Genomic DNA, 27,198 nt, shown 5'->3' with positions numbered 1-27,198 from the left:
TTAGATTACGTCGCCACCGACCTAGGAAATAGCACGCTCGGGGGATCTGGGGGGCGGGGGGTGGGGGGGGGGGAGCGCGGGGGGCAGGGGGGACGCAAGGACGGTGGTACCTGGACTAGAAGGCAGGAACCAGCATTCTGGTTCCCAAATCAAAAGGTGTTTCTTCCCAGAGAAAATGCTGACCCAAGATAAACCAAGGAATATGTAAATGAGTTCTGACCTAAATACATGTCCTCTTGCTATAGAAAACTCAGCTACTGGCACCTTAAAGAGAGATACAAACACCAAAGAAAAAAGGAAGCTCAGATTTCCTTAATTAACTGTGCAACGTTCTCAGCTAATGTCATTTTAATTTTACATATATGTTCTACAACCTAAAATAGTCTTTGCAAATTACCTAAGAAAAAAAAATTTTAAAGCCTTCAGAAAAAGGAACTATTTGGACTTTCTATGTTAAATTTTCGCTACATTTTTCTCCTACATTGTAATGTTTTGATGGTTTTTTTTACAATGCATATTTCTGGCCACCTTGTTTCATTAGCACTCAAAGCGGAGCTAAGCTCATATAACATCACGGGGGCTATAGTGTGAAGCTGCCATCCAGCTGAGCTGATTTAAACACCCAATTCTGACAGCATGGTATACCTCTGCCTTTCAAAAACTTAGAAACCTTTCCTTCCTTTCTAGAAAATCTTCACATTATTTAAACAGAAAAAAAAGTACTTTTTTCTGAATGTATTTGGAAAGTTGCAAATAATCATAAGATTGTTATTAATACTTTTTCCTGAGGTCTCATTTCCTATTCTCTGACAGGTTCTCCTTCAGCTCAGGCACCAAGAATGGGCCACGACATACGAGTCAAAATGAGAGCGGCCCAGGGTGACCCAGCATGCCCAGCGTGGGTGCAGCGGCCCAGGCCCTGGGAGTGCCCCATCGGGAGCTGGCGGCCGGACGCGGAGGGGCCAGGGGGAGCCAGGAGGAGCCAAGCCAGCCCACGGTGGGCGAGGGGCCAGGCGGGTCAGAGCCGGGTGTTTGGAGCGGCCGGAGCAGCCGGGTCCTTCATGATGAAAGGTTTTGAGACGCTTCTCTGTCCTCTGTGTAGTTGGTAGCTTGGGTGGTGAAGAGATGGCTGAGTGTGTCAACACCCTTCTCCAGGACCTTACCAGGGGAATCAAAGACTCCATCTGGGGCATCTGTACCATCTCAAAGCTAGATGCTCGGATTCAGCACAAGAGAGAGGAGGAGCGTGAAAGAAGGGCAAGCGGTGTCCTGGAGCACAGGAGAGCCCAGAGTACAGAAAGGAAGCAAGAGCGTGAGCTACATGTGCTTAGCAGAAGTCTCCTCTTGTTTTATCAAGTGTTTCCTCCTGTACTACAGTCAGTAATAGCCCAAATTATCGGTGATCTGTCACAACCTAGAGATGTCTGGTCATAGGTGGAATTCTTCCTTACCTCAGTTTTCAGTGCTCTTTGGGTGCTCCCTCTGTTTGTGCTTCGCAAAGTTGTAAATGCCATTTCATTTCAAGACACAGCTGATGTGGCACTTGAGGTATCGGGGATGAAGCCTCACCCATTCCCTAGTGTCAGCAAAACAACTGCTGACATGCTCTTCAACCTTTCGCCACAAGCTCTCTCCCTCGTCCAGGGCATGTCTGTGAGTCTCCTTCCCATCCACCTTGTCGGTCAGCTGGTTAGTCTTCTGCATATGTCCCTTCTCTACTCACTGGACTGCTTTGAGTATCATTGGTTCAATAAAGGAACTGAAATGCACCAGCAGTTGTCAAACATAGAAAGGAACCGGCCTTACTACTTTGGATTTGGTTTGCCCCTGGCTTTCCTCACAGCAATGCAGTCCTCATACATCATCAGGGGCTGCCTCTTCTCCATCCTTTCCTCCATTCATTATCAGTGCCAATGAAGCAAAGACCCCTGGCAAAGTCTACCTTTTCCAGGTGTACCTCTTCTCCTTGGTGGTTTTCTTAAGCAACAGACTTTTCCGCAAGACCGTCTACCTGCAGTCCGCCCTGAGTAGCTCACCCTCTGCAGAGAAATTCTCTTCGCCGCATCCATCTCCTGCCAGACTAAAGGCTGCTGCAGGCCCCTGAGTCACCTGCCATCCAGAGGGGATGGGTGGGATTGGAAGGAGGCAATAGGAGCTCTTTTCCTTGTCCCCTCCTCCACCAGGGAAGGCAGGACCTGCTCAGCCAAGGACCCTCTGTCTGTTCCCTTCTCTCTGAGGAACTGGGATTTCTGTCTCTGCTGCGTGTAAGGCACAATCGTCCTGATACCAGTGGGTGCGTTTTTAACACTGGTGAGTCTGAATGGACCGCAGGTCTCTCTGCAGGTCTTTTCTGGCACTTGCCAGCCCCCGTGCCTGGACTGATGTGAATACTTTTTTTCTCCCTGTGCCATTGACCCTCCCAGCCCCCTGTCCTGCTTTCCACCCTCCTTGGATGAATGGGTTTTATCATTCTGGCTGTTGTATTTTGTGGACCTGTTATTTGTGTTGTTTTTCTGTGAAGCACATATATTGGATGTAGGAGGGAAAGCAGTATCTCACTTGCTCCTGCCACTCCCTTTATAGCTGTCACTGTCTATTGTTTCTTATAACTCAGGTTAGATTTTGGTCTCTCTGGCTCCGCTGCAAAAAAACAAGCCTGAAGAGATGGGACAGGAGGAAAGACCTCACAACCAGATCTGCTGTGTTGGGGGGAGTGATTTTCTTTCTTCCCCTTGTAGGAGAAAAAGCTTTTTTCACTGGTACATTTAAAGTTCCCCAGCTATAGGGAGGGACCAGTTTTGGACAAGTGCCCCTGCAGCACCGAATGCTCAGAGAAGCTGAACTTGGAACTCTGAAGGTCTGAAGTGTACTGCTGGCCACTGCCGGGTCTGTCTGGTATTTCAAAGGAAAATTGGGTGCTGCAAATAGGAACCGAATGGGGTTGACTTATTAAACTCATGAAGCCTGTGATTGGTTGGTGTTCTCCTGTCATTTTAAAGAGAGGAAATATGGGGAGAGGACAGATGTCAAAACACTGGTCCAATTTTAAAATGTCACAATTAGGGGCGCCTGGGTGGCTCAGATGGTTAAGCATCTGCCTTCGGCTCAGGTCATGATCCCAGGGTCCTGGGATTGAGCCCCGAGTCGGGCTCCCTGCTCAGTGGGGAGTCTGTTTCTCCCTCTCCCTCTGCCTCTCCCCCTGCTTGTGCTCTCTCTTTCTCTCAAATGAATAAATAAAATCTTTAAAAAAAGTCACAATTAAACATGAGCTAGTTTCAAAAAAAAAAGTTAAAGTGATATTTCCCTGCACTAAATTGAAAACAGATTCACATTCAAGTGTTTAATCGTTAATTCCATCATTTGAATACTGAGCACCTATAGTTCCCAAGTTCTTGCAGCTGTCAGAGATAAAGCAGTGAACAAGGTAAGCAGCCTTCTCTTCTTTCATGGAGCTTCCATTTAGGCAATTAAAAAAATACGGCAGATCAAACTTTTAAACACAAAGCTCCTCCTCCAGGAAAGGACATATGCAACAATGCATGGGGGGTGTTTTATAGAGTGAGGTCCAGAGACCCAGGCCCTGCCTTTCCCCTCTGGCTCACTGCCCCGCCACAGGCTCAGTGGAACAAATTTCTATGCCAAATGCGTACCCAACTAGCTCAGAGCAACTCTACCTACAAATACAAGCCTTACTCCTTTTATGAACAAGGAGCAAAGTCCTTTAAATCCCGTCCTACACCATTCTGGTCACTTGTAGACAACCCTTAATTATCAAGAATCCTTTTACCTCGCTATCTCCATTCAGGTGGGTTATTTGTTAACCAAATTCCATGCAACTCTACAGGGCAGAACTAGAGGCTGAGAGTGGAGGTTTATGGCCAGGTGGATTGCACAACACAAAGAAGAATTTCCCAAGGGTCAGGGATATTTTAAATTCAAGTAAAGGCTAGAGGCTCAGTCAACAGGATATTAGAAAGGTGATTTATGTACCAGGCTGAGCTGAACCAGATAATCTCTAAGGATCCTTAAAATACCAACATACCACAAATCTAGAGCTCTAGTAGTGTGCCTTATGAATGTAAAATCTACCCAGATGTAACTTATCCTAAAACATTACTTGAGGATAATGTTACTAACGAGATACAAACTCAGATGTCATGAAGAAATAAGCAACCTAAAATATACCACATGTTAACTAAGCAATAATTTTAATAGCACACAAATACTCAAAGCTACGGCTCAGAAGAGCTTACTAAGTGCCCGGCAGGTTTTGAGCACGTGAAGCGTCCTATCTCATTAAATTCTGAAAATGATCTAGTGAGATGAATGCTATTATTATATTACCTCCACTTTACAGATGAGGATGCTGAAGCAAACAGAGGTTACAGAGCTATTTATTGGCAGACCTGGGATTAGCATTTAAGTCTATGCTCTGAAGCACTATGCTCTGTTAAGCTGTCTTGTTGGGAGTTAGAGAGCATCTTCCTCTTAGACTGTGTTACATAAAGATCCTGAAATAGTTAACTACTTAAAGGAACCTTTGAAATGTGATGAATGAAGCTTTTCTGATGTATGATAATCATAAATTTCCTTTCTAGATATAATACATACTAAATTTGCTGTATTTTACTAAATTGTAGAAGTACTCAGAGAGTTAGTTCAGTTTCCAAATCTTATTTCCAAGTAGTAGCTTAAACACTAGACGAATCTGGCTCAGAATCAATTACAAAATTTCCTATGACAGTATAACAAACACACACTACATTAGATATTTATATTTCTGCTAAATATCAGAGATGCCCAAATTGGTGATTATGACAGAGCTGGCCTTCAACTGTGGCAGTTTCCATTACAAAATCCACATTACAGGAATTCAGGATCCTGTCTAAAAACTGATTGAGACTGATACTTAATAGGACAATACACCACTGGCTTCCCCCTCCCTTTTGTTTCTTCATCTTTAAAAACTAAAGCCATCAAGTCTCCTTCCATTTAAACTGAAAAAGGAAAATGTTAGTTCCAAAGTTTGGGATTCTTAATACATTCCAGGTGGCTTTTTTTTTAAGTCTATATTTGTAAATATTAAGGATGTCTAAGGAGTCTTCACCAAGTTTTTTAAAAAAACAAGTACTAAATAACTAATTAACTTCATAAAGATTTTAAGTCTATAATGGATATTACAACCTTAGCCTGCCTCAATATAGATTTTGGTGGTATATGAAGAACCCATAACAAAGAAAAATGACTTATCGAAATATTTATAAATCTCCACACAAAAGAAGTTTCATGTATATGCACAGAATATTATAGCACAAAAATTCTAGGAAATCACACACTTTTTAATTTGTGATACCCATAAACTGACAAAAAAATATTCAGCAATAATTAAAAATCTTCACCTTCTCAGTATAGTAAAAACCAATTAAGATCTAAAACTATAATTTTTTGAAGGGGACACTGAAAGAAATAATTTTACAGGCCTAAAAAGTCAGAATGGGGTTCTCAAATCCCTGCCTCACAAATATTACTATATCATATCCTCTAGATATGATCCTTTTTGTCATTAACTTTGTAAATATCACTCTCTAGAAATTATGTGTAATGCTCCATAATGCCCATGCTGCCAAGATGACATCTTTGACTGCAACAGTGATTTGGAATCATAATATTTGGGAGCTGAAAGAAACTTGAAGATCCTCAGGCTTATGTCTCTCATCTGCCAGGTGAAAAAACAGATACAGAGGTACTGAGTGACCTCCCCAGGGCCAAGACTTCTAGGTGAAACACTTCACTGAAACTTCATTTGGGCCAGAAGACAAGATTCGCCCCCTCCACATGCTAAGATATCTCTTCTTTTATTTAGCAAGCAGCAATTCTGAAACGTTTTGGTCTTAGGATCCTTTTATGTTTAAAATTACTGAGGACTCCAAAGAGATTTTGTTGGTATGAGTTTTATCCATCAACATTTAGCACAACAGAAATGAAAGCTGAGAAATTTTTTTAAGTATTTAATTCATTTAAAACCAATAATAATAAACCCACTGATGCTAATGCAAATATTATTTTATGAAAAATAACTATTTTTGAAATAAAACTATTTAGTGAGAATAGCGGCATTGTTTTACATTTTTGCAAACTCTTTAACAACTAGCTTAATAGAAGACAGCTGGGTTTTCAGATCTACTTCTGCATTCAATTTACTGTGATACATTGTTCTGGTTGAAGGATATGAAGAAATCTGGCCTCACACAGATATGTAGTTGGAAAGGAGAAGCAAATCTTAACAGTCTCTTCATATACTTGTAGCTAGCTAGTTCTTCTTCGATATTTTACCTAAACTCATTAAATAGTCATCACTTAAAGGTCAGTTGTAATGTGCGAGCTGAATTGCATAATAAACTTTTCATACCTTGTTACATTAAAATCCACTGCTCTCAAAATACTGAGTAATTACAAAGGTAAAACTAGTAACTTTATAGCAGAGACTTCTGGCAGACACCACTTTCGCCAAGTGATAAAGGTCAACATCACCAGTAATAAGACGTATCAATTTAATGTAACCCCGATTTGACACCCTGAGAAGGGCACATTTCCTATGTGTACAATAATGCATAATCTCAATCATGAGAGAATATCAGATAAACTCAAATTGAGGAACATTTTCCAAAACAACTGGCCACTCTTCAAAAGTGTCAAAGTCACTGGAAAACAGAGAACTGTCACCACAGACTGGAGGAAACCAAGGAGACATAACAATTAAATGCAATGTGAGATTTTGAGTTGGGTCCTGGAATAGAAAAAGAGCATTAGAGGAAAAATTGGTGAAATCCAAATAAATTCTATATTTCAGTTAATAATATTGTACCAAGATTAATTTCTTAGTTTTAATAATTGTTCTATGGGTATATAAGATGTTATTATAAGGTGAAGCTAAGTAAAGGGTATGGGAACTCTTTGTACCATTTATTTAAGTCTTCTGTAAGTCCAAAACTATCTGAAAATATAAAGTTTTTAAAAATCAACTGCTTTATCCTGCACTATCAAGATGCGAGATCTTTTATTACCCACACATGATTTTGTAACATCATGTATTGGCCATCTGGAAAATCACGGTTCACAGAGTTATGCAAATATGCCAGATATTGACATATTTCTTATATGATATCAAAAAATCGTATTTGTTCATATTTCCATTAATCTCATCAAAAAGGTATTTAACTATTCAGAAACGGCCATGGTCATGGGGATGAATATAAGTTTTCCAAAACTTTAATTTTTGCATGAAAAATAAAATTTTTCATTGGCAACTAAGATTGTAAACAGTTTTCTTTGAAATCACAGGATCACTTTGTTCATTTTCGAAAAATGCCTGCCAAGTACTGAAGGCTAGATAACCATCGTTTGTCAGTCGTCCTTTCAAGTAAAATGGTATTCCGTGAAAAACAGACCAGTTCGGCTCACAATTCAGATTAACTGAGCAAGTGTTTCCTCAGGACGGCCACGGCGCTTTGGAATGTAGAAGAGCAACTTGCCTCCTTCCCATTTCATAGAGAATGTGAAAAAGACATGTATTTGAGGGTTTTTAATTCCTTTGACAAAAACATTCTTAACCGAAACTGGTGTGTGGCAGTGAAGTGCTACCTCGATCCCTGCTAAGGCACCAACTGTTTTCTGCAATATTCCTCTTGGAATATTGCAATGTCAACCCAGTGAAAAAGACAACTTTGAATTATTACAATAATAGTTCTGACCTCACAAACTCTTCATAAGGTCTCAGATCCATGACCACACTTTGAGAGCCACTGGTTTAAAGAGTTAAACCTTCGGCTCCTGCATGAAATATACCAGCACTACTTAAGCCAAGGTAAAGAGTACTAAAGAGTCTTAGGCTAAGCTTTACAGAATGTTTACCAAGAGGCAATAGCTTCTTGCTGTTAAAGACATTATCTAGTGACAGATCCAATACTGTCTTTAAAACAACCACCACAGGTCACTCAGACATTGTTTTACCTAAGAATCTGAAGACAGTGACCCCTCATCTGGTCTCCAAAGGCTAGCCTTCATCCCAACATCGCTTCCTTCCCCCAAAATAAAATACATTAAGGTTCAGATTTATTACTTTAGCAAAGTTGTTTCCCTTTACTGTACTTTATGAGTGAGACAGGGTTATAATTATTGATTTATTCAATAAATATTAAGCACCCACTATGTGCAAGGGACTAGTGATTGATCACTGAACAGTCCCTGCCCCCTCCCTGAAAGGTCACATTTAAGCAGGGACAAAGGCACTGGGCAAAGTCTTCCATTTGAGAATTTTCATATATACGGAACAGCTACACCAGAGCTTTTGCAAACTGACTTAACTTTCGTGGAACTTATATTTTAGTGGGGGGAGATAAATAATAAACACAATAAGTAAATTATAAGCATGTTTTAAAGTGATAAGTGCTATGAGGGGAAAAACCAGCAAAATAAGAAGGGATGGACATATCAGGAGTTCAGAGGGATTACAATGTTAAGTAGGATGGTTTAGGGTGGGACTAAGCCCACAGGTACTACACAGATGAGGAAAATTACTGTTAGGTGGTCTCACTCTGTTTTTTCTGGGTTCTCCTCTCTCCCCCCATCCCCAATCCTCAGTGCCACTAGTACCTTTCTTGAGGATTCATGCCTACCCTCCAACCTCCAGCTAAAGGCCAAGTCACTTCCTCTAGAGGAGCAAGGTCTTCTCCATCCTAGCTCCAGATTTATTCCTTTGGCTGTTACGTTGCTCATTTCAAAGCCACCTGAGTCCTTAGCTCAGCCAACAGCAAATCAGCCATCTCCCAAAGAAATACCCTGACCTGCCTTATCTCTGTTGGGAGCACACAGCTGAACAATAAACTCACTCTGCCCATCCTAGGTTTGTTTCAGCTCTCTTTCTTTTCCCAAATATACAGGTTCTCTAAATAAGGATTAACTTTGTAAAGACCTACTACGTGCCACAAACTGCTGGCTGCTTTTTTTTTAATTTTTTAAAAAGATTTTATTTATTTATTTGACAGAGAGATAGAGAGAAAGCACAAGTAGGCAGAGTGGCAGGCAGACGGAGAGGGAGAAGCCGACTCCCCGCCGAGCAGGGAGCCCAACATGCATCTCATTCTCCTGACAATCAACGGACTAAGAGTAATTAGCAGTACTCTATAGATTAGGCAACAGAAGCTCTGAAAGTCGTAACTTGGGACTCAAACTCAAATCTCCAAAACAAGAAAAAAAGAAAGCTTTTTATTGACAACCTCCTCCCAACTTCATCACACACCTTATACCACTTCAATGCTCCCACTGTACTGCTTTAAGCAGAACATAAGGAAAATAAAGAAACTGATCATTGACACAGTCTGTCTTTTCTGCAAAATTGTATTTCATGATCACATCTGATTTTTGAACCAAATATATGTCTGAATAATAAGACTTATAACTTAAAGGACTGGGTAAATATGTTCACCATGCTAACATTTTCAAAGAACACTATTTTTAATAGTTTCATTTAAAATAAACACGACCCAGGGCGCCTGGGTGGCTCAGTCGATTAAGCATCTGCCTTTGGCTCAGGTCATGATCCCAGGGTCCTGGAATCAAGCCCCACGTCGGACTGTCTGCTCAGCGGAGAGCCTGCTTCTCCCTCTCCTCCCCGCTCCTGCTCTCTCTCACTATCTCTCTTGATATCTTTGTGTCTCTCTCTCTCAAATAAATAAATAAAATCTTAAAAAAAATAAATAAATAAAATAAACATGACCCTCTGATTTATATGCATTATCTCATTTATAATCATCACCAGAACACAGTGTGGTAGATACTGCTGATGATATCTCTATTTTTTTATGTGAGGACACTGAGGCTATGACTATACAGCCTGCAAATAGCAAAACCTGAGCCTGAACCTGTGTCTGAATCCACAGCCCAAGGTCACATCTAACACACAATCTCTGTCAAGAATGAACACTGTGCTAGAGAATTACTTTTACTAAATAAAAGTGTAATAGTCCAACAGATTCATTTTGGTAAAGTCCACAGGCATTCCTCACATTTGGAGCATAAAATCTCTACAAAATCCTTTAGTTACAAGTCTCAAATAAAGCTTCACCAGAGTGACTGTGCTCTAGCAAAAATCTGCTGGGAAAACCCAAGGGTCCAGCAAAAGGACACAACTTTCAGCCTTTGGATTCTGATATTGCCCCTAACTCTGACCTTTAGTCTAAAGGAATAAGGATACTCATTTTACCTCAGTGAAGAGATCTTATGGCTATCCCCTGTTCAGGAACACCAGTTTGAGCCTCAGGTAAAGAACATATTTCTTGGGGCGCCTGGGTGGCTCCGTCGGTTAAGCATCTACTGTTGGCTCAGGTCATGGTCTCAGCATCCTGGGATGGAGCTCAGCGTCCTCGGGCTCCCTGCTGAGCAGGGAGCCCGCTTCTCCCTCTCCCTCTGCCACTCCTCCTGCTCGTGCTCTCTCTCTCAAATAAATAAATAAAATCTTTAAAAAAACACACACACACATTTCTTAAGTACACACTGAACTCTTGAGTTCCTACAACTTAGAGCAAAGCCATCCAGGTCAATAACTCACTTCAGCAGCAGCCTTAGTTATCTGTGCCTGAGTTCACTCGCCAAATGGCCAGAGGAAGAATTGGTTTTCATCATTATTAATAAAGAGTTGTTTGAAGAAGATAGAATTATAGCTCTAAATAGAGGTTCTCAAACCTAATTCTAATGAAACAGTCATGCATAATGAATAATGTTCACATCTGGACATACCATAGTCTTCAAAATAAACTACTGAAAACTACAAAAAGGAGTGCTGAAAGAAATTAAAGAAAACCTACACAAATAGAGGGGTATACCATGTTCATGGATGACAAAACACACATGACACTACAGATTCTGTGTACTTTTCATTCTCTCAATGGCAATCGTAACCCTTTCCTCTCCTACTCAAATATACTTAAATATAAATAATCATGGTTATTTTAGGGTAACTTTGAATTTTGTTTTATCTTTTTAAAGAAAATCTTTAAGACATCAATTTAACTATTAGTTGTAACATTATTCATGATATCTTATAATTTATATGGGAAATACCAGTAAGTCTTGACATTGTGGCACAAAATTACTTTCTAAGATAAAAATGCAATGAGACTAAAAAAAATAAGGCAGAAAAAAACCCTCATAGTCATTTATTGGTTCAAAGGCTTTACTGCCAACTTTAAAAATATCTTTCATGTTCTCTCACAGCTCTGAGATCTGCATTCCTATCAACTCCATCAAGTTGCCTGGGAGCCATCTGCAAAAGGGGTTAAAAGTCCGGAGTTGTTAGTCTAGGTCTGCTGGTTGAGGAGAAGGCTGGTTGCCCAAGGTATCAGGACAGCCAGCCTCACACAGAGTAAACAGAGGCCACTGTGCTCTCAGGAATAAATTCCTCAACCAGAACACACTCTCCTGAGGTTTTCATGTAAGATTTTTCCAAAAGATTCCAAGTTGAGTAATAAACAGAAATAATAGATTTTGTTGGGCCTTCCTTGAGTTCAGGAAGATCTGACAATATCATGAAACAGCCTAGCACAGGCCTCTGAAATTTTTCATTAGAATTCTTTTCTCCTGAATCATGTTAATAAAGTACGACTTGGCCTGGGATTTGTACGTAACTACTGACTCACAGGCTGCCCGAGCCCAGAAGGATGGGGAAAAAACACTGAGGTCTGTCAGTAGGAGGCAGGGCCAGACCCAGGGGCTGAAAGATTTCTGGAGGGGTGTTTTCAAACAGTGCTATATACTGCTTAGAAAACAGCTCCCTTAATAATACTCGATTGGCTCTGAGATGTCTGAAATACTCTTCTCTACTTTCATCTTCAACTGACTGCATTGCTCCAAGAGTCACCGGCACCGGCACTTGGCCCAGAAAGCCTCAAATCTCTCTCATCTTTAAGGGGCAGGGACTTCCATTACCTTCCTAAGATTCATCTGGCCGAGCTAATTCTAGGTACTATGATTTTATAAGATATGTCAAATGTAGCAAAATACGAAATGCAAGCCTATTTTCCCCCTTCATTCATACAGTATATCCTGAACTTAAATTGGCACGCACTTGATTTCAGATTGAGATTTTTTGAACACCATTTTCCAAATGCAGTAGCAATTTGCCGCCCTAGGCCAGCCAAACAGAGGAAATGAGGAATCTGATTTGTTTTATTTTTTGGGGGGTGGGGGAAGGGTGGGGTACTACTTAAGGCCTGATCTTGGTGCCTTTGAACGTTTAACACTAAAACCTGAATTATTTCATAACAAACTAGAGCACCCTTTCCTCTCCCTAAGAAGAGGCCCTTGGGAAGTATTTATTTGGTTAATGAATTTTAAGTAATTGTGTTTCTCTCACAAAACAAAAAACAAACAAAACTTCTAGAAGATGCTCTTTGAGTTCCCTAGCTCGGCAAGGTCCATAAGAGCTCCATCAGCCAAGAGCCTGGAGCAGTAAACTGGGAATTTAGGGAACAATGTGGCCACAAGCACTTCTCCAAAAAAGAAAAACAACTCCCCTCTTGGCCCAACTCCAAAAGGCAATTGAGCTGGATAAGGTCCAGGTTAATCTCTGAACAGCCTCTCTGCCAACTTTCTCCTACAGGCATTAGGTTTTTCAGCATGGGCTTTGCAAATAATCTAAAACAATTAATTAGTGCTTTTGAATTCACCCCGTACCATTAATGAACCACTGCCAGACAGCCTTTGATGGTGTATTTCCAGAGCTAATTAAACGTGGCAAAACAGAGGACACAGACTTGCTGGGCATTCGAGAGGGCCAGGCTGGGACCTGGCCAGTGACAGTGAAGCCATCCTTGCAGACGATCCTGGGGTGACAAATGTGGCGGGGGGGGGGAGGTGCCGCTGCTAGGGTCAGGCCCTCAGGGTCCCTCACAATATGCCAGACACTGCTCTCAAATTATATAATCATCAGGGTATTGAAGTTCAGACAATTCATTCATTGTAAAGACTTTTTTTTGTTCTAATGAGTGAAAATTCTTAATTTGATACTGAAAAGTTTGGTACTGCTTCTAGTCCATACTTCCACACCTCCACCCCCTGCCAAAGACTTGTTTTCAAATTAAAAAAAAAAAAAAACTACAATAGTTTTAAACACTAAATACTAATATAAATCTCACCCCCAAATTCCCTTCTCTCAATCACAGAGTCCACTCCCATAACCTCTATCATGCGGGAAATCTTTCCATTTTTTTCACTATCTAATGCCACACAGAATTCCAGGCTGCTCCACATGCATGGCCAGCAAAATAAACACATTTTTGGGAGGCCCAGAAAAAAGCTAGCAGGGGGCCCAAAGTAAAAATGTTGTTGCATTCCTCTGGATTTTTCTGGTCCAATTTCAAAAACAGAACGACCACCGCCGGGGGCTTGCGGCGAGCTCCGGAGCTGTACAACCTTGCCCTCCTCCACCATGACATTGATGAGGTCTGAGAAAGCAAATCAGAAAACCTTACAAACCAGTGGCAAAATAAAGTTATTTTAAAAGACCACTTTTCAGGCACAGAGGTTAAATCTTCTCTGTGTCTTATCCCAGTTTTTAATACATATGGCATCAGCTCCTTAACTCTTAAATCTCACAGAATCTACTGCTAAAGTAATAGCTGCTCAACAAAAATCCCTAGACTCTCTGGCCAAAGTTGTTCTTGACAATAAGAAAGTAACTGATTATCGTTTAGCTGAACAAGGAGGTGTCTCTGCTGCGGCCAACTCCACTTGCTGCACCTGGATTAACACTTTTGTGAAAGGTGAAACTCAGCTACAAGAAATCACTGGACGGGGGCGTCTAGCTGGCTCAGCTGGTAGAGCATGTGACTCTTGGCCTCGAGGTTGGGAGTTCGAACCCCCAGCTGGGGTAGAGTTTACTTTAAAAAAAAAAAAATCACTGGACAAGCCACTTGGCTTAAGAAAGTGACTCCTTCAATGGGGTCTTTCTTTGACTTACTTGATTTTGATTGGTTTGGGTCCTGGGGACCACGGCTCCAAGGTACACTCCAGACACTGGGAATTACCTGGTTTCTAAGAATCATGATAATCGCCCTAGTGTGTTACATTCTCTCAAACACTTTAAATGCATGTTCATAGCCACTAACCACCAAGCAAATTATCTCCCAGAAAGTGAGAAAGGAAATGGAGAAAATGACCAACTTAAGGAACATGAACCTGAAGCTGTGACCTGTGAATGAATACCACACAAAAGGTCAGCAGAATCTGTGAGAGCTTCAGAGTGTAGTTGGGAGAGGTGCTAGTGCTGTCAATTTTGATCATATTTCTCAGGCTGAGAGTGATCATAGGGGGAGGAAGGGATTGTTAAAAACAAGGTAACAGGCTCAAATGGAGTTATGTATGCTAAGCCCCACATCACCAAACTGACTGAATCACAGTTTCAGCTCTCCCAGAAATAGAACATTAAACTAGTCAATGAGGAATTACCTGGAGAGCACTACTGACGTAATATGCCTGACAGACCCCTGCCATCCCCTGAAGAAGTGACCTTGCTACAACCAATCCACCTTTTACCGCTACAAACTTCCTTGTCCCGCTCTCCCCTGTCATTTTGTATAGCTCCTTGGAGCTCTTTTCTGTCTGCTAAATGGGATGCTGCCCAATTCATGAATCATTGAATAAAGGCAGTAAGATCTTTAAAATTAAGTAGTAAATAAATATGGTATCAAGGTGCTTAATAAGTATCAATAACAACTTGGGAAATTTTTTTACTCCTGAAAAATGTTAATTTTTTAAAGTTCTAGCTTGGAGTCTGATAATAGGAATTAAATAGGAATCAGTGAGGAAGCCAGAGTTTAAAACTAAAATAGCAGCAGCAGAAATGAGGTGTGCCCCCTCTTAACGCTAACTTTTTTTTTTTTAAGATTATTTATTTATTTATTTGACAGAGACACAGCAAGAGAGGGAACACAAGCAGGGGGAGTGGGAGAGGGAGAAGCAGGCTTCCCACAGAGCAGGGAGCCCAATGTGGGACTCGATCCCAGGACCCTGGGATCATGACCTGAGCCGAAGGCAGACGCTTAACAACTGAGCCACCCAGGCGCCCCTTAACGCTAACTTTTTTTAAACACCCTTTTTAACCTACCTCAACTCCCCCTTTTTTCCAGTCAGCTGGTACCATCCTTCATCACCTAGAGTCTCCTGAGCCTAGCTGCCCGTACCAATGTCCCCAGGCTCACTGAATCAACACAAGTTTCCTGCCTTGGTCTACTAAGTCACAAGGCAAGAAATGGGAAAAGACAAAAGAGGTACATGAAAGGGAAAACCGGGGGAAAACTGCTTCTTTAATAACTATGATGATTATGTTGAAGTGTAGCCCCAGCTAATAAAGATGCACCCGGTTTCTACGCGTGCACCACACTTACGGCTGCAGGGCTCAAGTTTCAAGGTCTCTGAGGAACTCACTCCCTCAAACCAATTTCCTCTCCAGCACATGAATCCCTCGGACCCAAATGAGTTTACTGAAAGGTTTTCAAGATAGCTATTTCAAAAGCAAGCCAAAACCAAACTCCCATTTACGACAGTAAGAATTTTCTAGAAGGTGTTTGCAGGTTCTGTGTTACAATTAGAGCACTGAGAAAACAGATGATCTATGCGTTCAAATGAGATCTGCAGACCAGCAGCATCGACATTATATGGACCTGTTAAAAAATGTATAGTCTGTGACACATCAAGAACTACTAAAACAGGGGTGCCTGGGTGGCTCAGTCTGCCTTCGGCTCGGGTCGTGATCCAGGATCCTGGGACTGAGCCCCGGATCGGATGGGGCTCCCTGCTTGGTGGGGAGCCTGCTTCGCCCTCTGCCTGCCACTCCCTCTGCTTGTGTGCTCTCTCTCTTTCTCTCTGTCAAATAAATAAATAAAATATTAAAAAAAAACAAAACAAAAAGAAGGAGTAGTAGAAGTAGTAAGCAGGCCAGGTGGCTGCTAGAGTGGAGACTTAGAGCTAACTGGGGGCAGGTGTGGGGTTGCATATAGCCTTGCAATTTTTACCCAGAGTGAGACAGAGGCACTGGAGGGTTTGAGCTGCAGAATGATATGATCTGAAGGATGTTTTAACAGGATCCCTGTGACTGCTATGTTGAGAATGGACTGTTGGGCAAAGGTGCATTTGGGGATACTGGTTGATGGCTATTGTGATAATTGAGCAAAATGATGGTGGCCAGGATCAGATTTTAGAAGGGAAGGCCCTTGGCTGTGATATGCTTATGAAATCAAGAATGATTTTGTGATTTTCATGTGTTCCTTTAGGGGAAGAAAGAATTAAGACTTCTATCTCCTATCAGTGGAACACTAGGCCATTAATGTTAGTAAAGATAATCACTTCTACATACCAGTGAAAGCTGTATCTTAAAATAAACCATCTAAAAATCTCTTTGCCCTATGAATGACTGTTCTTGAATAATCATAGTCTTAAAAGCCTGGACCCTCTCTTCCGAATTTACTTACTCTCCTCATTGCCAAGTCTCATTCTTTTCATTCCCTCGGTGGTCTTTTTTTCAGGATTACGGATTTTGAGGGTCTTACCAAACTTTTTGCAATAACGCTTCTCATAACAAAGCCAGTGTTTCAGAGAAGTAGAGTTGTGTCCATCTTTATATAGTAAATAAATGTGCTGTGTGTAAACTCATTTTTATAAATTAAACTACATATTAAGTTTGAGGTTGATACGGCAGGTTTTTTCTCTGAAGAAAATAATCACTTTAAAATATGTTTTATAATACGGATATTCACAGTGGTTTTGCCTGAGAGCGGGGTATACCCACCTTGCTTTTGGAGTTGGAATTTATAAACAGACAAACATTAGGCTAAATCTAAATCTTAATGTGCATACAAATCATCTGAGGACCTTGTTAACATACAGATTCTGTTTTAGTAGTTCTTTTTTTTTAAGATTTCGTTTTTTTATTTGAGAGAGAAAAAGTGAGAGAGCATGATTGGAGAAGGAGAGCTCATGCGCTCTCTCTCTGTGTCAAATAAATAAATAAAATCTTTAAAAAAAAAAAAAAAGAGGGCACCTGAGTGGCTCAGTCAGTTAAGTCAGTCTGCCGTCAGTTCAGGTCATGATCCCAGAGTCCCGGGATCGAGTCCCACTTCGGGCTTCCTGCTCAGCGGGAAGCCTGCTTCTCCATCTGCCTGCAACTCCCCCTGCTTGTGTTCTCTCTCTCTCTCTCTCTCTCAAATAAATAAAGAAAACCTTTTAAAAAAATAAATTAAAAAATATTTTTAATAAAGAAAGAAAAGGGGAAATGATCAACGGTGCTCTCCTCTAAATCAAAAGAAAGGGGCAAGTGGGAGCCAAGCGGCCCGGTGCTTCAGCTCGCGGCATCCAAACAGCAATGCGGACGCGCACACGCGCATCCCGCTGGAAACGCTTGCAGAGCCAAGTGCTGCAGCAGCTCGGTGCTGTCACTGACGGAAACAAGGGCGCAGCTCTGGAAGCTGGTGTTCTGCTCTCCCCGGAGGTCAGTGCTCCCCAAGCATCCTCCCCAATGGGGCAGAAGCGTAGGGAGGAATGGAGGTGTTACTCCTGAGGGTTCTGGTCTATCGTCTAGACTAGGACTAAGTTATTCAGGCATATGAGGACAAAGGGAAGCAACACAAAGAACTTCAAGCAGTTACACGGGAAATTTTTCCTTTTGCCGTAACTACAACTTATCACTATACAGTTCCCTTCACTGGCAACAGAGAGAATAACTTAAAAAAAAAAAATCAATTTTTCCTTTGAAGGCATTAAGATTTTCCACATTCCACTCTAGGTTTTGGTTTTTGGGGGTTTTGTTTTGTTTTGTTTTGTTTAAGATTGCTATGAGTTGGCAGGATAGGGCAGGAGAATAGCTAGGCCTCAGTCCCCAGAGCACCTGCCTGCCTAGTCTTTGGAAGGAACATTCTGAGAGCAAGTGCATTTTTAAGCCCTCTAGAATTCTGCATGATTTACAGTGTCCTCTCAGAGAACAAAAACATGACTATATTGGACTTCAAAATAAATCTTTTTTAGGACACTCTGGCAAAGAATTGTTTTAAAAAAAAAAAAAAAATGTAAGTCAGCCAGGAGCTCACATGGATGCAGTGCAGTCCGGGCCAACCTTCCAAGAGGGGCGAGCACTTTGATGCCCCGATTCCTGTGTCCAGGGCTGTCTGATAGAGGGCCTCACGTTGGAACCCTTCCCGGAACACTCCCTGCTCCTACAACACTTCCAAAACCAGCACTGGGGGCACGGAGCTCTATCAGTGATTCAAGGTAGCCCCAGAGTATGAGGCATTAGTTATCAAAGCAACAAGCTGAGAAAGCCTCATTTCCTATACCCACAATGTGTGAAAGCATAAGCTTTGAGCAGTCAACTAGCTCTGTGCTGGTGGAAATGTTGATCAGTGTTTATAAAACAGACCATCGCTGGTGCCCTAAAATAACCCAGATAAATCAGGAATCCAAAAAGCAGCGTGGCAATGACACAGTCTAGGATGAGGATGCAAAGGAGAGAGAAAACTGGCATCTGTTCACTTGTCTGACATCAAATCTACATACAATCTTACTCATGTTCTTGGTGAACATCTTGCTTATGCTATGCACAGCTGATTACCCAACTATCTGCTAGGAAACTGCCTTTGCAAATAAAAAAAAAAAAAGCTGTATTAGACATCATATCCTATTCCACTCCCCCCGCCAAACCCCCAACACACACCCAAGTCCATGCAGGGCAAGGGACTCTTTGAGAAACAAACTCATTTTTTTCTTTTTCTTTTTTTTTAAGATTTTATTTATTTATTTGACAGAGAGAGAGATAGCGAGAGCAGGAACACAAGCAGGGGGAGTGGGAGAGGGAGAAGCAGGCTTCCTGCCGAGCAGGGAGCCAGATGTGGGACTCGATCCCAGGATCCTGGGATCATGACCTGAGCCAAAGGCAGCCGCTTAACCGGCTGAGCCACCCAGGCGCCCCAAACTCATTTTTTTCTTGACGACTGCTACATGTCCCAGCTTGGTGTGTGTGTGTGAGCACATGCATGTTGGCTTACTGTTTCTATGCAAAAACACAGAGCAGGGAGGGACCCCATCATGCTTGTGTGTGCATGGTCTCCCCCCAAAAAACACAACATTAAATTCAGGTCACTCTAGCCACTCTGGGTCTTTGAATGCAGTTCTTTACTCTTTAAGATAAATAGAAAGTTGGCACCGTGGTGAAAGCACATACAGCTAGCTCTGTGCTGGTGGAAATGTTGATCAGTGTTTATAAAACAGACCATTGCTGGTGCCCTAAAATAACCCAGATAAATCAGGGATCCAAAAAGCAGCGTGGCAATGACACAGTCTAGGATGAGGATGCAAAGGAGAGAACCTGGCGCCTGTTCACTTGTCTGACATCAAATCTGTGTACAGTCTTACTCATGTTCTTGGTGAACATCTTGCTTACACGGCACAGCTGGTTACCCAGATGGCATCGCAACTGACACCTCCTCCCTATGTATCCAAGAGAGCAATTAAATACAAAGGTGGTTGGGGCCCCTGGGTGGCTCAGTCATTAGGCGTCTGCCTTCGGCTCAGGTCATGATCCCAGGGTCCTGGGATCGAGCCCCACATCGGGCTCCCTGCTCCGCGGGAAGCCTGCTTCTCCCTCTCCCACTCCCCCTGCTTGTGTTCCCTCTCTCGCTGTGTCTCTCTCTGTCAAATAAATAAATAAAATCTTTAAAAAAAAAAAAATACAAAGGTGGTTACAGTAACAACCTAAAAACAATAGTAATCACAGGCCAAATCAACTAGCTGGACCCAGAGACTCAGTATTGGCAAGAGAAGGCCTTGGCTGGATGTGCTTTGAATCTTCGAGTCTGTCCCTCCTCTAGTCTTGACGTTCCCCAGTGGCAGTCCCCCCATGGCACTCTCCCCGCCTTCCTGCCATTATGAAACACAGCCTCCGATCACTCAGTAGGCAGAGGAGAAAACTATGGAAGAACCACCTTGGCAGTCCCCCGGCCATTAATGGCCAGTCCAGGGGAAAGAGTGCCAGTTCCTTTCGGGCAGCGTGATAGGAAGAGCATGAACCCCTTGGCCAGCTACTTCATGTATGACCGGATATAAACGACCACTTTAACTTTCATTGGAATTGATTTGTCTCTCATGATATATTACATTTTTCTTCTCTAAGCCTCAGTCCCCTCTAGCACGTTAATAGTAGCAGGAGTGGTGACAGCAGTAGTAATTACAAACACAGTGATAATGACAGTCACCGACCTTCCCAGCTTTCCGGGAGGATCACATGAACTGACAGGTGTAAAGTGCCCAGCACAGTACCTGCCTAGCAGTTTCAGGAGGTACTAAGGGAAGCCCCGCAGCAAAAAGACCCTAAGACTTGTCGGTACGGTCTGTCTGCAGAAGGCTGCTGGATTCTGATTTGACAGAGAGTTGAATCATCTTTCTAAATTACTTTCTCTGAGTCCCATTACCCCCATTCTGGAAACGATGAAAACAGTACCTGCCTACCCCCAAGGGGACTGCTATGAGAATCAAATGAAATAGTAGGTATAAGAGCATTTGGAAACTATAGATATAAAAGAACATTCCCATTAGTTTAGCCTCCCCCCAAGGCTGCCAGTCTGTCCCATGCCAAACCAAGTATTAACCAGCCGATAGCTCTGCTTGTCATCCCATGGGCACAGAGTTCAGAGCTTTCTTAGCAAGAAAATAGCTCCAACGAAAAGTATCTCTATTTTCCTGTGGACTATACCTGGAACTCCAGGTACACTCGGGAAAGATGAAAAGAAATGTGTTTGCTCAATAGAAATGTGTGTGCAGGTTGTGGGCAAGCCTCCAAAAAGATGCACGTAGGCACAGAATGGCAACAAGGGAATGAGGCAAACGGCCATCCCACCAACACCCCACCAGCATTGAGGCCAGCAGGGTGCCTGCAGACTTCACCTCAGCAGTGCCCCTTGGACCTGGCACAAGAGACCAGCGGACTGCAGGCAAGCCTGTCCCTTCCAACCAAATCGATCTCCTTGAATTCTCTGCGTGTGCCTCTTTTTTCTCAAAATGAAGGCTCCTGGAAACACAGCCTTACCTAACTCTGGCAGGCCTCAGAGACAGAAGTTAGTATTTTTTAAAGATGTATTGACAGGGGCACCTGGATGGCTCAGTCGTTAAGCATCTGCCTTCGGCTCAGGTCATGATCCCAGGGTCCTGGGATCGAGCCCTGCGTCGGGCTCCCTACTCCGCGGGAAGCCTGCTTCTCCCTCTCCCACTCCCCCTGCTTGTGTTCCCTCTCTCATTGTCTCTCTCTCTGTCAAATAAATAAATAAAATCTTTAAAAAAAAAAAACAAAAAAGATGTATTGCCAAACAATTTTTAAAGTGAAAACTTAGTGAGCCTTAAGCCCACAGGAGCATTTATGTTTTAAATTTCCCACTTTTCTTAGATAGATTACAGGATTTTTTTTTAAGACTTTATTGATTTATTTCAAAAGACAGAGAGAGAGAGAGAGAGAGCACAGCAGGAGGGTGGGAGAGGGAGAGAGATAATCTTAAGCAGGCCCCACGCCCAGCATGGAGCCCCACAAAGGGCTTGATTTCATGACCTGAGTGAAAATCAAGAATCGGATGCTCAACCGACTGAGCCACCCAGGCACCCATGAGATTACAGGATTTAAGACAAGGTGCTAAAAACCTAAGATAATTTCGAACCAGGAGGCATTATGGTCTTTACACAGCTCTTGTTCACCAACAGCAGGGCCTTCCCTACCCACACGCTGCACAATAACCCAGGAAAAAGAGAGGGGAGAACAAGTAGGGGTTTTATTAAAGCAACCTCTAACCCTGGGATGCAGCTTGCTGACCCCTGCCTCCTTCACCCTCAACCACAAATGGAGAAGGAAAGGCTTTCACTAAAGACCCAGCCAAATCCATGGGGCTAGAACAGGCGTACTGTCCTAACTCAAGTTAATTTTATGTGCTGTGCTGTCCTTTGCCCTCCCTGGCTACATATCTAAAGGAGGCCTTTTATATAGCCTTCACTCCTTCTGCTACCAAGAACCCTACAAAAGAGCTTCACAGTCATGTCAGTGAAGTAAGAATGCAAATAAAGAAGACCCATTACTTGAGGGTCCTTCCATTCTGATGACTTATATATGTCTCTTCTAAGGTGAAAGGAGTTTAATCTGTTCCAGAATGACTTACTGGTGACTACTCAGTCAAGTGAAGGGCTTCAATCATTCCACAATGAGGGTCTCCTACACAGAGGCTCCAGTGGAGTGGTGGATGGGCTGGACTCTAGAGCCAAACTGCCTGAGTTCAAGTCCCAGCTCCGTCTCTTATTAGTTATGGGACTTTATACAAATATTAACCAAACTGAGTCGGTTTCCTTGTGTGTAAAATGCAAATTATGATAATACTAACACCCACCTCATAGGGTTGTCTTATAAAAACAAAACAAGCTAGCTGGCAGAGAGCAAGCCCTTGATAAATTGTTGGTCAATATGCCAAGCAGTGTTGTCTTTGAAGCTAAAGAAGCCATATTCTCAGCCTCATTTTTTGAGGCCACAGTTCAGATTCTAGGATTAAATAGTATATGCCTTAGGCTACATGGGAACGGAAGAAAAATCCAAACCTCAAAATGAAATCCACAAGTCTCGTTCTGATCTTTAAGGCCCTCCGCAACCTACACCCATCCTTCCTTCCAAACAGACCCCCTGGCCTATTCCTTTACCAATTCTCCAGGTCATCTACCCTTTAAAAACATATCAAGCACCTATGTGCCATATACTGTGCTAGGCATTGTTCCACATCTGGTCAACCAGCCTTTGCCTTTCTAGATGGCCTTCACTTAGCTAGCCTTCAAAACAGAGCTCAAGATCAAGCACATCCACAAAGCCCTCCATAGCTACTCCAACCACCAGGGCTTCCCCTTCTGACCTCTCTGAGGTCTTCTGGCTTCTATTTGGTATTTACCATATATTGATTATTTTGTTATATGGTTAAATTTTATATGCCTAACTAAAGCACAAGTGATTCAAAGGAAGGGATGAATCTTACATTTCTTTGTATAACCCTGACTGACTAGTACTGTGCTTTGCACTTAGAGGGACTCAGCAAATTAGTGATTTACTTGTGGTTTCAAGATGACACAGCACACAGCAAAAACATTATCATTCATTTTAAACATGCTTCTGATCAATACTCCCTTCATAGTGTAGAGACTTAAAGGCTCAATCATCAGACGTAGGCTAAGTAGGGGCGCCTGGGTGGCTCAGTCGTTAAGCATCTGCCTTTGGCTCGGGTCATGATCCCAGAGTCCTGGGATTGAGTCCTACATCAGGCTCCCTGCTCAGCAGGGAGCCTGCTTCTCCCTCTCACACTCCCTCTGCTTGTGTTCCCTCTCTTGCTGTGTCTCTCTCTCTGTCAAATAAATAAATAAAATCTTTAAAAAAAAAAAAAAGACCTAGACTTAGTAGGTTCATGGTTAAATCTGCCACTTACCAGCTGTGTGACCTTGAAGAAGTTACTTAACCTGTCTGTATTCAGTTTCTTCATTTATAAACTGGGGATAAACAAAGTACCTACACTTCCTAGGAGAGTTATAAGGATGAAGTGAGGTAATACATATAAAGCACTTTCAACAGGACCTGGCACACAGTAATTAACTAATTACTCTATAAAAATTCATTATTATTATTATTACTACTATTTTCCTGAAGTTCAACTCATCCAGAATGCCCCAAAAAGCATTTTGTAAAGTATGCTGAGCCTATACAAAAAGCTACTGGATTCAGTATATACAAAATATTTCTCCCTTCTTATTTCGCCAATAAGTTTTTCAAAAAGGCATCTCTTGGGCACCTGGGTGGCTCAGTTGGTTAAGTGTCCAATTATGGATCTCATCTCAGGTCTTGATCTCAGGGTCATGAGTTCAAGCCCCACATTGGGCTCCACAATGAGCATGGAGCCTACTTTAAAAAAAAAAAAAGGCATCTCAAATGCTGTTCACATAGATGTATTCAGTTTGTGAAAATATACTGAGCTACACATTTTCATGTGTATGTTTCTCTCTGCAAACTGTATTTCAATAAAAATTTAGCATTAAAAAAAAGGCATCTCTACCTCTACCATTAATCATTTCCCTCAGGTTGCTACAAAATTGGTAATTCTACTGTACCTTCAATTTTACCATAATTCTCAGCAAAATTTTGAGTATGTATACAACTCAAAAAAATATTTTACCCATGGCTTGAAAGGGCAAGGAAGGTCTTAACCAAAACTGAGTCACTATCTAATACATCAAGGCTATACAGAGCCATCAAATTCACCACTTTCCCATGAAGTGCCTTCTTCAGTTATGTTTTTTAGTCTGTCCCAGGCATCAGCGAAAGCAGAAAATTCGGCCTCAAACCCACCAAGTATGGTAATATCTCTTGTCATCAAAATAGCACATTTTCCATCAAGCCATTTCTCTTTCTCTCTCTCTTTTTTTTGCTACAACTTTTCAGTGAGTTTTTTAAAAAGATTTTATTTATTTATTTGACAGAGAAAGAGATATCACAAGTAGGCAGAGAGGTAGACAGACGGAGAGGGAGAAGCAGGCTCCCCGCTGAGCAGAGAGCCCAATGCGGGGCTTGATCCCAGGACCCTGGGATCATGACCTGAGCTGAAGGCAGACGCTTAACTGACTGAGCCACCCAGGCATCCTTTTTCAATGAGATTTTAATTAAGATCAGTTTTAATGCACAGGCTAAGAGACAAATAACTCTTCAATCATGAGACAAAACGAAACTGCTGACAGAGAGTGGGCAGTTCAAAGTCACACTGTCATTTAAAAAACAAAACAAAGAAACTACCAACTTTCTCTCAAGATATTTGCAATGAGGGGGGACATGCTGCTGTGCAACCTCATAAACCAAGTTCTGCAAACTGACTTGCACTCACCCTGTGCACCTACAAATGACTCCTGGTCTGAGTTTACTGCAGCCTTCACCACTTCTTTTTTTTTTTTTTAATATTTTATTTATTTATTTGAGAGAGAGCGAGAGAGAGCCTGAGCTGGGGGAGAGGCAGATGGAGAGGGAGAGGCAGACGCCCGGTTGAGCAGGGAGCCTGATGCAGGACTCAATCCCAGGACCCTGGGATTATGACCTAAGCCGAAGGCAGACGCTTAACCGACTGAGCCACCCAGGCGTCCCAGCCTTCACCACTTCTTACTGGCTTCTTCAGTACAGCACAGAGGTGAAGACCACAGATGTAAAACCTGGCTCCTCCACTTTCCAGCCACATGACAGTGTGCACATCACCTCCTCTCATCATTTGTCAAATGGGAAAAATAAGCCTACCTACCTCAGAGCTGTGACTAAGTGAGCTCACGAAATAAGAATATCCTTATTCATTGTTAGATTCTGTAATTGTTTAGCCCAGTGCTGGGTTGTGGTGCACACTCAATAAATGGCAATTATTATCATCACTATTGTCTCATTTGTATGTGAATTCAATAGCCAAAACCAAGAGGTTAATCATTTTTCAAGTCAATGTGTTTCTTGTTGAGACCAGCCAGTTTACAGAACTGGTCCAACAAATTCTTTCATGTAGCTCATTATATAACAGACATAAAGCAAATTACCACAAAATAGAGCAAATTAAGCTTCCAAATTTGTTAAGTATCCCTGACTGGGAATGCTAAGATGATGCTGTGGGGGATCTGATACTCCTACTTAAGTAACAACGTTCCCACCAAGTCTTTCGCTTCTTATCTCCAATCCCATACTCTGGTGGCCTCCAGGAAGCACAGCTCTGTACTTTTTATAAAATTACACATTAAAATACCTAAATAGGCAAAATTAACACTTCCTAAGCATCCTATGCCAGGAGTGTCACCTCTCAGTAGATCTATTTATTTTATGATAAAAAACAAAAAAAGCTTTCTTGAAATTCTTATTTAGGACAAGAAAATAAATGTAATCTATGCATGGAGCAAAATTAAGTGGGATGACACATCAGCATTATTCGCTCTCTACCCATCTCAACACTGAGGTTTAGTCAGACATCTTTGTCACTGACTCTAGAATGTCCAGCACCAGTCTAGTGAAATACAACCTAGGCAAACTACTATGTAATTTGTCGTCAAATATTTTAGGTCCCTGAAAAACATAAATACTCACAATACTCAGAATTTGCATTAAACCTCACATTTTCGAAATTCTTCCAAACAAGAGACTGAAGAAAAATATATCTGAAAGAATATAATGAACGTGAAATCTATATTCAGCAACTTACCTGTAGTGGCCACGCAGGAACTCATCAGTGCAAACAAGGCCATCACATAGTGAGAAGGCATTTTTATTTCTCCAAAAGTGTGCCCCATTCAGTCACCTCAGCTTCAGACTGTAGACAGTGTTGGCAAATCAGAAGTAGCCTTAAAAGTCCTTCTTTCCAATTTTCAAATCGCCTGTAAAAATAAACATATTTCAAGAAGAAAACTTAATGCAGAAACTGCTTTTCAAAAATACACATTGAAGTGAAATGAAGAATTTCTAAAAAGTGTAAGGTTTATTTATCTTACAAGATGCCTAGACAGCACTCCAGTAAGCTGATGTGGGGGTGCTAATTACCCAATAAAGATTTTTAAAGCAAATACTTTTGTAAAGAAATGCTTAGTTTTAACACTTTAAATCTTTGGTTTTATATAAAATTTTTAGGAATACAGAAGAAAATCAAGATGCACCTATAATAGGATATTACCAGTTACGTTGTGGCACTAAAGTAATCAATGACGCTTGACACATGAACTTCCTCGTGTCAACAAGGAAACACAACTCTGATCAGAGACTCAGTCTAATGTTATAATGACAGAGTCATCCCAAGGATCAAATTAAAATACATTTAGAATCAATGTGAAAAATAAAGAACCATGAAAAGGAAAGCTCTCTTTTCAACTGTTTGCCAACATTTTAACAGGAGACAAGTCTTCCCTGTCTCTCAACCCCATCTGAGACTCTGGTTACTGGATCAGAGGATCCAGAGCTACTTTCTAACCTTATGCTATCCAGAGCCTTGAATGACAAGTTTTAATGGTGATTTGTTTAACTTGAATATCCCTCCTATGGTCTTAAAGATTACTTCATTTAGACACCCCGAACGTATTTTCCAGCCCTATATC

At 41.8% G+C, this 27,198-nt stretch overlaps 1 protein-coding gene and 1 pseudogene across 3 annotated transcripts in view; one reads left to right on the top strand and one right to left on the bottom strand.

Moving 5' to 3' along the window:
* Positions 1–27,198, bottom strand: part of TGFBR3 (transforming growth factor beta receptor 3) — a 194,445-nt gene that overhangs the window by 143,779 nt on the left and 23,468 nt on the right. For all 3 annotated transcript variants that reach the window (XM_032423884.1, XM_032423898.1, XM_032423891.1), the window contains exon 2: positions 26,316–26,487. In XM_032423884.1, the coding sequence (XP_032279775.1) occupies positions 26,316–26,403 (88 nt within the window). In that variant the 5' untranslated portion in view covers positions 26,404–26,487. The remainder of the gene's footprint in view (positions 1–26,315; positions 26,488–27,198) is intronic.
* LOC116644360 lies at positions 1,126–2,068 on the top strand (annotated as a pseudogene).

Source organism: Phoca vitulina, unplaced genomic scaffold (genome assembly GCF_004348235.1).
Source record: "Phoca vitulina isolate PV1807 unplaced genomic scaffold, GSC_HSeal_1.0 scaffold2, whole genome shotgun sequence".
In the NCBI taxonomy this organism is placed as follows: Eukaryota; Metazoa; Chordata; class Mammalia; order Carnivora; family Phocidae; genus Phoca; species Phoca vitulina.
The sequence above is the reverse complement of the archived record's forward strand: the minus strand, read 5'-3'. Positions and strand labels throughout refer to the sequence as shown.